The 13,058-nt window shown below is 37.7% G+C and overlaps 1 protein-coding gene across 1 annotated transcript in view; it reads right to left on the bottom strand.

The window, feature by feature from the left end:
* The window catches only part of LOC136250701 (F-box/WD repeat-containing protein 7-like), a 46,268-nt gene that overhangs the window by 11,887 nt on the left and 21,323 nt on the right, over positions 1-13,058 (bottom strand). The window contains exons 11-17 of the mRNA XM_066042931.1: positions 12,691-12,778; positions 11,281-11,377; positions 9,623-9,749; positions 9,200-9,367; positions 7,820-8,012; positions 4,919-5,362; positions 246-491 (exon numbers count right to left, since the gene is read on the bottom strand). Of these exons, the coding sequence (XP_065899003.1) occupies positions 5,253-5,362; positions 7,820-8,012; positions 9,200-9,367; positions 9,623-9,749; positions 11,281-11,377; positions 12,691-12,778 (783 nt within the window). The 3' untranslated portion in view covers positions 246-491; positions 4,919-5,252. The remainder of the gene's footprint in view (positions 1-245; positions 492-4,918; positions 5,363-7,819; positions 8,013-9,199; positions 9,368-9,622; positions 9,750-11,280; positions 11,378-12,690; positions 12,779-13,058) is intronic.

The following is a 13,058-nucleotide window of genomic DNA, read 5'->3' as shown; positions in this document are numbered from 1 at the left end:
ATACACCTGAAAGACATGTGCATTTAGCCGCATGGGTGGGTATGTACTTTAAGACATATAGTATAGAAGAGGTACTCACATTACCGTTGACAATCTTTGTGCCAGCTATTTTTGCATTAAAATGATGTGCCATGTACAGCTATCATGATACATGTATGACATATTGGTATCATGCTAGTACATTTTATAGTATATTGTGAGTATCCCATGCAAATGTACACACAAGTAACAAAATAATTACTTACTACAAATCCAAATAACAAAAAATTTTTATTGACGATCTCTACATTGAGGAAACGGACAAGTATTAGAGATGGTTCGATGATCATTCCCATAATAGCCACAAACAGCATCCACCCAGCAGCAGATCTGTATTTACCAAAATCAACACTATCAGTACGACCATCATTAAGCCTATCAGCATTATCCTCAGCACTAGATACAGCTCCTAGTGTAACCCCAGCACAGATCAATATGATGAAACACAACACCTGTAGGCAGAATAAAGTTGAATGCACTATTTATTGTACACAGTACACACCCAACACACTATTAAGTGTAATACATGCTGTTTAATAAGAGCATATATGATTGTGAAACATGAAGAAATACAGTAGATCAGAAAGGAATTTTCTCTGTTAAGTCAACAACACTTATTCCACATGTAATTCAAAGCCACCAAGCATCCTGTACCTCTTTACTGATTACTACTATAACCCTGGTACCTAACTTATCATGTAATGCCATCAAAGTTTAAACAACGTGAACAAATAAAAATTTGAAAAATAGACAAATTTCATAAGGCATTATTATGCATAATAATACAGTAATTGTTGCCCCTAGCAGCCTGATTTTTACTAAAGTAATTATGAAAACATAACATACAGGATATTTCAGGGGTGGGTACAGCAGGGGGATCGAGTATATTCAGGCGATTAAAAATGATTTTGCAATGATTTGCAAATGTATCAAATGTTCACTCTAATAGAACAGTCAATTATTGTACTTTGTGTGGGAGAATCAAAGTGCTGCCGTGTGCTGTATTTTCTATATTGTATCACCAAGATGACTTAGCTGCATAACTGTACTGTATGAGTCTACAGCACAGTTATGTGGCTCATTGGGCAAATAAAGTACAGTTATGTAAGCAGTGTTACGAAAACAACCCCTGTAGGCGACCTCCCTTGTTTCCCTACTTTTTATTTCTATGATCCCTAATCAAACTTAAAATTTCTTATACATATAGCTACCAACACTGTAAAAATCGTATCTCAGAGGTATGTGGTTGCCCAGACGGGGCAACTGTTAATTGTCTCTCACATATAAAACTGCATGACCTGTATGTTATCCTTTCAAAATTTGGAGCAGTTAGACAGTGACATCTACAAATACTGTAAAATTCAGGTTACTAGGGGAAACTATTATTATGTGTAATAATTCCTTACTGTGAAATTCATCTATTACTACAGAGCACATAAATTATGACAATCACACAGGCCAATTATGACAATCACATTGGGGCAAATGAAAACAGTAGCAAATTTAGGGGATGGAGTGTCAAGGGGAGCTCTTGATCCCACTCTAAACTTTTTTTTGTATAGGCCAGTTTCATGTAAGGGAAAGTATTTTAATTGATCTTTTAATTGTGGTTGTGCAACCACTGGATGCTGCGGTTAGCCATAAAAATGTACAGAAACCATTGGGAAACGAACAACCATGGACCCAAAATCTATTGTCACATAGAATCTAATGGAAATATCCGAGTTTTTAAAGCAGCACTGTAGACTACATTGATTTCTACGCCCTGTGGTGTTTGTCTGCCGTAACACGCTAAGTCACTAGCGAGTTATGAGCCAATAAAGGTTAGAATGCGTGATAAAAATGTTTTCTGGAGACGAAACACACAAGCAGCTGCTTGTTATTCTTGTTTACCAGATGTACAGTACAAGAGCAAGCCGTACTATCACCTGGATGATGTATCTGGGCTCCCTGAACACGCTGTTAACTTATTAGCTCTCATGCCAATTCAACGCTTTCCTGCTTTCCTGCGAAGCGATTCGCAACAAAAACTATTGTTAAGACTTGTTGAAGTTCCTGTGTTATTTTCTGACTTCGAACTTACAAATATCAGCTGTGGAAGGCCTTGTCTGGTGACATTTCTAACTTCACCACCCTATAGAGGATATGCATGCTATATTATTCGAACGAAAAATGATCAGCGGCGCGGCGCTTCCAAAAAAAGTTGATGGTGAACGACTATCGAAGATTTACGAAAATTCCATATAAAAGTACTGGGTAGTGAATGCGGCTCGAAGTATAACTCGCCTTTTAAGCTACAAGCAGGCTTTCTGTTGTCGTGAACGATTACCACAAGGTCACGAAAAACTCATATAAAAGTATGGGCAGTGAATGAATGTTCGAACTGGAACTCGCCACTAAAGCCACGGGCCAGCTTCTTCTCGCCGGATGTACTACTTCTTAGGCAGAAGGATATGTCACTTAGTAAGAATTGCTCGTAACTGATCTACCGTCCATGTAATGAATCGATTCGCATTCCGTTCACCGTCATGACGTATGAAAAAATCACGTGTTCATTAGAATGTATTCGGCAGTGCATATCCTCTATTAACTCGGGCATCTTTCGTCCTATTCACAGCGGACAACCACGAAACGAAAGAGAAATCAATGTAGTTTCTTTCCATGTACAGAAAATTAGAACATACCGTATACTTTGTAAGTTACCAAAGTTTTGCTGCCGGTTATCATCGTTTTCCCAATGGCTTCAATACATTTTTATGGGCATCCACAGCATCCAGTGGTTACGCAATAGACAATTAACACTGATTGCATTCTTAAGGCCTTATGTGAAACTGGCCTAGAATATCTCACCCAGTGATGCTTTATCTTTCTCTTTAATGATACCAATTTCTATCATATCAATGCTGTAGCTCAAACATTACATGCTACAATCAATAGGTATACCATGGCTATGAGGAATTTTGCCGATATATACACCCAAAGCATGCCTGAGAACTACTGTATACCACTCAAACATAACTTTGCACTCGCTTGCACCGCTCAATTGTGAGTGATTAAAAAACTCACTAATTAAAGGGCATGGCACCCGTTTCCTTTGTGATAATTCATCCCATTTCGTATGGAATGAATACTCGTGAAAGAAATGGGTGCCACACCCTTTAATTAGCAAGTTTTTTAATCACTACTCGCAATCGAATGGTGCGATGTTACGTTTGAGCAGTACCGTAAGGGTGTATGTATCAGAAAAACCTGTGGTATAAGTGATATATATCACTCTAGGCACACTCATCTGATAGACGAAAGAACTACAGAGCACTCACCCTATACATCAGTATCTGATGATCAATAGTGGATTTAATAGTGTGGGCTAATAACAGTTAGAAAGTTATTCATATGTCATTATGCTTTACACATGGCACCAGAAAATTGTGATCGTGGAATCTGTTTTTTTCTTTTTCTTTGCATTTTGTACTACATTAAGCCTACTAACTTCGCTATTGGGACAGTAAGTAAGCTAATTAGTACTACAAGTTACTCACCTAGTTGTTCTCTTTGTGTTGTTCCATGGTCTGATCAATGGCTGGCACGTGATAGGTACAAATACGCATCCATGCATTGTCAAAACAATTATTTTTACTCATCATTCGGTGTTTATTACACTCGGTGTTGCTCAATATAACAAGTCAAAGCATATCATATCTTTGAACTGGTTGGGCATCAAAGCCATAATATTGCTCGGGCAATATGTGTAACCCCCAAGTGGCACCTTTGATCGCCTACACTAAAGTGGTATATTTAAATATATTTCAGTGTTGTATAAGTACACAGCTAGCTGGAACGCATAATCAAACAAATCTATAAGGATGGGTGATAGTAGGATTTTTGATTTGATCCAATATTTCTTGTAAAGTATCGATACAATACCAATGCAGCTTGAAAGCTGCTGAAATGAAGGTATATTGATATACAACACAAGTTTTTTTTGTTAGTTAAACAGCGTAGCTTGATAGCAGTCACTTCCCATTTACAATGAAATCATACTGTGAGGTTCATGATAAAGCAAGTTGTGTGAAATGGCATAAATCATGATCTCAGTATAACACCCACCTGTAGCTATATACATAACCAAATAAGTACAAAACTGTCCATACTGTTACATATATTAAACAAGGAGTGGTCACTACCAATAGTCCTGTAGAACCATCTGCAACCGGGATCAAGGTTTTTGATCGACGAAAATATACATTTCGTCTTAAAAATAGCCTTGATTGCTTGATAAGTTAGCACATTTTTTTTTGTAAATTATCGTTTTGCTTGTGGGCTAGTTTAATCACCACTTTCTAGGATGTCTTGATCGCTTGATTCACTCCAAATTTAACTCTTGATCGCTTGATTTGATTTTGTTCCTGGTTTTATTATATACAGCAATTAAACTCTGTCCTATGAAGTATCTAGTTATCTCATAAACTGGCTATCTCATCACCCCCGCCACCCTAGTCAACTTTTTATATAGTCTCGCGTAGCCAGACCCATTCGCGCGGCACTTATCGATTGATAATTATAAGCGCCTAGCCTAGCTGCGAAAGGGTCTGGTATAGTTCGAATAGCAAAGTTGTTCTGACAAAGTTGTGCGCCCACTTTTTTTAGACGAAGTAGATAATCTAAAGTCTACCAGTTGGGCAATCTATTTGGAGTGGCCTAATACTGAAGTAACTCACGATTGTTGACCCTTTTCTCCCTACAAAACGACAGTAAAAAAAAAAAAAAGAAAAGCGGTTTAGCTAGCTGCGCTACGGTCTGACCGGCCAGGCGAGACTTCAACTTATAACCAGGTTTTCCGAAGTACACTTGGCAACATAATATCTATGAATGTACTTACCGCACATCCCGCTCGCAACGCTATTTCCACTATGCCTTGCCACGTCTTCAAGATTGCGATGCCAGGGTTAATAAACGCCATGCTTAACACAGAAAGCTTTAGCTTCTTGAGTAACAGTTTTTTTTTGCCGAGTATCACTCCAAAAAAATAAAACGGGTTTATGTATGGGGGCGATAACTGCCCACACAAAATCTGTGGTTGCAGATTCACAAAGATATATGACTGAGACAAAGTACAACAACAGAACAGATAAAAAGGGATATAACAGGCATGCACTTCATAAAACAACTGCATGATATATTGTTACAAAACAGAACCATTTAATAAATAAAATTTATGCATCAAAATCTAAAACAAATAATTTGGTATCTTCAATTCCATTTCTACTTCCTACAGCACAAACAAGTTTTCTGTCATTACACTTTACACGCCACACAACACCACCTGTGATCGAAATAAAACAAACATGAATAAGTGAGCAATACAGCATGTGTTCCATCTTAAACTGCAGCCATAAGGCCAAAAACTACTGTATTTCCTAGTATAAAATCCTGGGCTTTTATTTCCTTCCAAGCATTTTTGACCCAGCCTGTAAACGAATAAGGCCTTTATTTGAGACCAGGCATTTATTTTGGATTGATCTACCAATACCCAGCACTTAATTGAATTTGGGTGGTGGTAGAACGGGATTACTGTAATGGTAAGCATAGAAAACAGTGATACAGTGTGTTGAATATATAAACAAGTGTAGGCAAGGCTTAAAATGATTGGAAAATAGTACTAGTTGTATCATACATATCTGCATGCATGTGGACCCACCTGGACTACTCACATGATTACTCATAGTACCTGCTCAGAAGGCTCTAAATTCAAGTACAAAGAAGTAGCAGCAACAAGGGAAACAATTAAAGCCAAGCCATTAACAGTAGACTCAAGTAATAGCCTGGGCCTCTATTTGAGACCAGGCGTTTATTTTCCAAGGGTGCTGCCCCCCCCCCCCCCCCCCCCCCCGAGACACGTATTTAATCGAATGTGGCTTTTATACAAGGAAATACAGTATAACTGTTGGGGTTTTCACATTAAGCAAAAATCTTTTCAAGGTGGGCTTACTGTTTTGAAGGGAAGGAGGTTTGTGAACACCATTCTTTTGAAGAGTTCTAACTTTCTGTAGCTGTTTCCAAATACTAATACTTGCACACTGGAAGGTGCAACTTGTTTGAATTGCATCATGAAAACAGATAGCCAGCCTACTAATGTTAACTGAATTTGTACCATGACAGTGCATAAAAATATAGGGTATTTTCATTCATAATTATTTGATTAACTTAAGTGTTAATTTGTTTTAAACAAATACCACAGCTACATGGGTGCCAATCAAAAATCTTCAGATGCAGCCAAGTGTGACATTCCTCTTCAACCATCTGAGAGCAAAGCTTACTGGCACTGTATTGTTTACATGCACAAGTTTGAAAAGGAATCAGAGAAATAAAAAGTACAGTGAAACAAGGACCCGAAGATATACATGTATTAGTGGACAATTAACCCGAATTCTGGAATTAAATGTACACCTCCCTTGTTTCACTTTTATTTCTTTGATCCCCATAAATTCATCTGAATGCACACCCTAACTATCAATTACTAAATATTGAAGTGGCCATTACACTTCCTTTTCAGCTATGTTCAGCCTGTTACACAGTGCTAAAAACAAAGAACACTATGAGTAGGATCAATTCAGTCACAACAATGTACTTGGATGATTCCCATTACAAATGTAGGAAAGTCAACACGCAGTGCTACCATGAATCGATGCCTTGTGCCATCAGCAAAGATAAACGGGACACAAATGAGGACAGTAAGTCCATGAAGCATGCATTGTAAGCATTGCGGTATGACAAAAGGCAATTATTGGGCTGAACAGTGAAAATATACAGCCCGTAGCCTTAGCTGTTATTGAGCTTCGCATGGTTATACTGCCAAGGCATCATGAAGGCATTGTGAGGCTGGTTACTGGTATTGTGAGAAAGTGCAAACTTCTTACCATATAGTACTACTACCACATTGTATGCTAAAAATAAAAAGCCTTCATTCCTAATACCATGACTGAACCCAATTTTCTCACATGGGTGAATGTGGACATGCAGACAACACAATCAATGGCTGTAGACACTTGTCTGGGTAAAAAGAGCATACGTGTAGCTAGGACAAAATTTTTCAAACTAAAAACAGGAGGTATGAATCAATCTGCACTACTGTATGTACCAATGGGGTATTAATCAAGAGCTGAAAAAAAATGACATATGTAACAAGTTGCTACTGCCATAAACCAGGCACCTATGCAGTTAACATTCTAGCTAAATAGGCAGTTACTACTAAGGAAGTGTAGCTTGAACAAACCACTTTACACCACAAATTACGCACAAGTATCTTCTCAACTATTATAATGTGTCTTTCATGTTTTCTCATGCGAATTGTTTATAGAGAAAGTTCATTTGCATAAGTATGAGACATGCTCCCTTTCTTCTCAAAGGAATTACTGGCAGCTTACGTACACTGTTTTCCCATCGTTTTAACCTACTATGAAAGGCATTCATAAGGTCTTCAGGAACTCGCTTCACCTATTTTTCAAGCCGGCACAAATAAACCACCTTTAAGCAAAAGCTACCTTTATACTGGTTCTGTGCAGCCTTCATTTCTCACATACAGGCTTGCTTTTAGCATAAGCCATTTTGCACACATGGGTGCAGAAAGACAAACAAACATACATACAAACACACACATTTTTCAGAAAACAATTTCAGTAAACCAGGCACAGATCTACAGCCAATCTTTGGCCATCTGTGGGCACGCGCCTGGTTTAAAAAAAACTGTGAAGTGTCATACATATAAATACACAATCCTAACCATTTCCTTTGCTTTCCAACAATACAAGGTTCCTTATAAACTCGCCGGTCTTAATATCCCACAATTTTACAGTACCATCATCACTACTGGTAACAATGAAATTATCGGTAAACTGTAAACTTGTTACAGCACTTGTGTGGCTGTTAGATCCTTGAAGTGTATGCATACAATGGCCAGTAACAATGTTCCACACCTAAAAGTATATACATGTACACACAGTAACTTGTGCAACACAGTAGTTTCAACATATAAAGTATGTGATAAAGACAATAAAGGAAAATAGAGTAAGAATACACACTTGAGTAACTTGACAAAACTGCATCTCCACACACAAGCAAAGCCTCCAGCAGCCATGCTATTGCCACCCAGCAAAACCAGTACTGGGATGGTTGTCAGGCACTTGAGTGGGATAGGACTAGTGACCCACAGGAGTATTGTCCAGGTTGCATGGAGAGAGGCCTCAGAACCTGAAGTTCCATAATGACCAAAACTATTCCACCACTAAGTGAGACAAGAAGAGTATTTGCTTCCAGACTTACAGATGTTACAGCTGGGTGGGCTGCTTCCTAGGCCTGCTTCCTAGGCCACCAGGTCCTCCATTGTACAGCTGGGTAGACTAGAGCAATGCAAGTAAAGTTTCTTGCTCAAGGAAACAACAACACCAATTTGGCATAACAAGGCAGTAAACCTGGAACCTTTCAATTACTAGGCTGATGCTCTAACCACTTGGCTATGCTACCACCACACATGTATGCATACACACGCATGCATGCACAGAAAGAGAAAGCTTATCTGAAATTTATGCGCATTGTGAGTCACTGTGTGTTACAAGAAAGTTGTGATCGTCAGTTTCTATAATAGGGGTTTAAGGGGGTTTGGGTTACAAGATTTAGTAAGAAAAATGTTACTGCAGCGGACATATATCTACGGTATGTTGCAAATACAGCAGATCATGTACATACCAATGAAGCAAGCCCCATAGGCTGCAATACATTCATGCACCACAAAGAATCACATGCTTAATAGAATATTTTTGGTTGCATGTACTCTGGTGGTAGCAGTATCTCAAGATTGTGAGATGAGCTTTGCATGCACTGGTAGTGGTGAGCCAATTGGTATTTGTTACCCATAGATATGGGATGTATGATTATCGTTTACCATCAAAGTACTGTAGGGCCTGAGCATTTTGCTCGAATAATAGAGTGTGTATATTGTTTATTCTTCAAGTTAGGAGGTGGGATGTGTGGTAGAGAACTTCTGGTTCTACAAATACATGTAGAGCATGTCTCTTTCATTTGTTGGTATATGCTACATTCACCAGACCCTCCCAATGACAAAAGTAAAATTCACACAACACAACCTAATCTACTGCTGGCATACCTTTACAGTTGAATCTGCATTTCCTGATACCAAAATATGCTGTTTTAATTCCATTCCACTAGTCAATGATTGATGTCCCATTAGTGCATGTAGACATTGTCCAGTCTCAGCATTCCACACTCTGATTGATGTGTCCAGTGACCCACTGACAATGTGTGTTCCATCAAACTATTTTAAGAGAAACATAATTTATGCAAGCATGCAATTAAATGCATGTACATGAATACATTCATGCATGCATAGATACATACATTGCCCGGGAAGAGCAGCTATGCTGACTGGTATATTATATATCAAATCATACATGCATACATGCATGTACACACACACACACACTCACAATATATATATATACACATACACAGTACAGACTTTCCACTGTAGAAGTCCCAGAAATTAAGTTATGAAACATGAAGTACAAACCTGTAATGAGTACACTCTGTTTGAATGACCTTGTAGTGTATGTAGACAAGTGCCTTCATGTGGATCCCAAACTTTTACTAAATAATCATAAGCACCAGAAACAACTTTTTTACCATCAAACTGGACACTGTAAAGAGAAATGCCGACATATTACATACACACAAACAGTAACAATGTCATATACATACATGGAAAGTGTACGAATTCATAGCCATGTTTCCAAAGGATTAATAGAGCTCAGAAGCACCAATGGAGCAGCAGTGAACAACGGTGTAAGCTAGGAAGAAATAGTGTACAAGCTAGAAAGTGCAGTTTGAGCTTTGGCAAAACTATGCCCACGTATAGTATCTGAAAATATTGTATAACAAAGTAGAAGCTAGGTCCATAGTAAAACAATATGCCAGAGATAAATATGGTACATTCTAAACTACTTGGCTCCAATGTGATTGTACAATTAAGCATTTTGTCACTTACATGCACTTTATTAGAGCAAATTGAATGAATCTATATATACAAACAAATTCGAACAATTTTGTCTACAATTAACTCTAGGAACAGAGGTACTGTATCATACAGTATGATAGTACTGTACAGTAGGGACCACAAAGGTGTGGGCATGGCCCATGAAAGAACATCACCCAAAAACCAGTTTCTGACGAAGATGAAGCAGTATTGGTTAGATATAACTAAGTCTTCAGATTGACTCGAAACGCTTTCAACAAGTTGCTATGGAAGTGTTTATAAAAAAAAATTATTAAACGGAATTTTCCACTGACTGAGTAGCTGACTGACTGATGCCTTCAGACAAGTGTAACTCGATATCGGCTAAGGCTACAGGCTTGATTTTTTCACTGTTCAACGTCGCTTGACTTGCTTCGGCTCAAGAGGTGCCTTTTAGCATACTGCAGTACGTACAATGCATTCTTCATTGACTTACCAGTTTCCTTCTAGCTTTGTGTCCCATTCATCTTTGCAGACAGTGCAAAGTGTCAATTTGGTGGTAGGACGTGGTGGCTTTCCTTCGTACAGAAATCCTCCGTATTTTTCATTGTGGCTACTTTGATTTTTTCGAACAGTTCTTGATTTGTAATGCTGTGTAACGGGTTTAACATAGCTGACAACAAAGCGTATTGGATACTTCACTTTTGATAATTGATTGCTGGGGTGTGCGGTGCCATTTCTTTCTTTTGCTGCGGTATGTGTGGGTTCACCAGTCATAATAATTCTACTTTACAAAAAAAGTTAACAAACAAGTACACAAAAAATTAGGAATTTTCAGGGCATAGAACATTGATAAACAAGCTGAACACTAAATCACAGTAAAACTATAAGAAGTGTTACTATATCCCTACTGTGCTCAAGATGCCATAATGGAAATGCACAGTAGGGATATAACACTTCTTATTGTTTTACCGTGATTTAATATTGTGCACTACTCCAACTTATTTCAGTACTTTTTATTGGTCCCTACTCTAGTTGAAAATTCCTAGTACTTGTTTACAAAACCGAGAATCCATTTTACATACAGTTTTCTGTACATACATACATACATACATACATACATACATACATACGTACCTACGTACGTACGTACGTACATACATACATACATACATACATACATACATACATACATACATACATACATACATACATACCAACGAACTGCAGAAAAGTGCCCTTGTAATGTTTTCTTGCATTCTCCAGTCTGTATATCCCACACTCTGAGAGTAGCATCACGTGATCCACTGACAACTAATATGCATAGCAATCCACAGTTAAATTTACTTTACATAACAAGTACAGAAATTCACATGTACACATGTATCCGAACAGCAATATGTTCCTAATACTTAGATACTGTATTTGACCGGCTGAGCACAACCCAACCAATTTGCTCGAATTTCTTTTTACAGTAGAAAGTAGGGACAGCATTTTAAAAACAACTGATTTGCATAGCAAAACTACACTAAAAATAAACCACAGGCATTTATTTAATTGATCATAAGTAACGAGTGCAACAGTCCATGGAGTCAGGATTTGTCTCATTGTGTTTACCATGAACTGGAGAATTTATCATGCTACAGTTTCTGCCTATATCCATACTTAGAAATGGTGATAATTACCACAACATAAACAAACATGTGCAACTCGTGTTTGATTATTGGTACAGAAATCCAACAAGGGAATATGACAGCATATAAGTTGCATCTTACTTCACTGTTTATGGAAGTGATTACTTACATGCATTTTACCTAGTTCAAGATGTGTGTTTTAAAAATATTATGTGAATTAGTCAAGTTTTCGGTCACATATGTAACCGTCTCGGCAAAAAAAACCTGCTTACTTTGCGCCATCTCTGAATTTCTGTTTTAATCATCTCAGTGTTATCCAAAGAATGGGCTATTAAAGTTTGGGCCTATTATGGGGAGTAGTTTTGGAATCATAGTGCTAAACAGTAGGAAGAGTAAAGAGATCGATTTGTACAGTAACTATACTGAAAATAAACTACAGTTGCATACCCTTGGCTAAACAAAGATTTTCAAACTCTATGAGCAGGCAGTGTATAGGTTTAATTGATCTGAGACTAATTACTTCCCTGAGTAATGGCTCGATTGAAACTCGTGTCCTGCTTGTATATTGTTTCTTTATTTCATGCATGATTTCACCTATTTTAAGTATGCTTGTGCAAACTAAAGTATGTGGGTTTTTTGCTGAGACGGTCACATACAGTCAAGTGTGTGAGTTTACATATCCCATTTACATATGCATAGCCGTGAATAAATTGTAGTCATGCATGAATACTCTTTCACCATTCACCTGGCTCAATCTATTACATAGCATTGAGCCAGGTGTCTGGAATTTATCAAATCGAACACTTAATCTCACAATTGATCTCAAAGAGCGAATTATGTATTATAGTGGAGAGAGATAATATAGGACATCACTTTGACAAAAAAAATACTCTTACTGAACAGTCATGAACTGAAGAGTCATTGCATCTACAAGGCATACTTTAAAAGACTTTACATTAACATGTACATACACTGTAAACAAAAAAGACTTACCAATGTTTCCATGCATAGATATACATCTCACTGTAGACGTGTGACCATTTAGAACATGTTTACATGTTCCTTTAGAAATGCTCCAAACCTAAAGAAATGAATCGATTACATCATCAGAACACAATTAAGTGTACAGCTATTAAGAAGCCCTGTTGTTTCCACAATGGCTACAACATAACCCAAAAAAGCATTTAGCACTCTGACAACTGTGTTTACACTGTGTTGAACTTTAAACTTGCATTCAACAGTATAGCTTTGATCTTGACTTTTTTTTTGCTTTAAAGAGCACTAATAACTGGCGAAAACCAGACTTGATCCAGGCAACTTGTAGTCCAAGCAACCATAAATGTACCTGGGGTTAGTATCTA

Source organism: Dysidea avara, chromosome 3, assembly GCF_963678975.1.
Source record: "Dysidea avara chromosome 3, odDysAvar1.4, whole genome shotgun sequence".
NCBI lineage: Eukaryota > Metazoa > Porifera > Demospongiae > Dictyoceratida > Dysideidae > Dysidea > Dysidea avara.
Note: the sequence above shows the minus strand (reverse complement) of the source record. Positions and strands in the feature narration are given on the sequence as shown.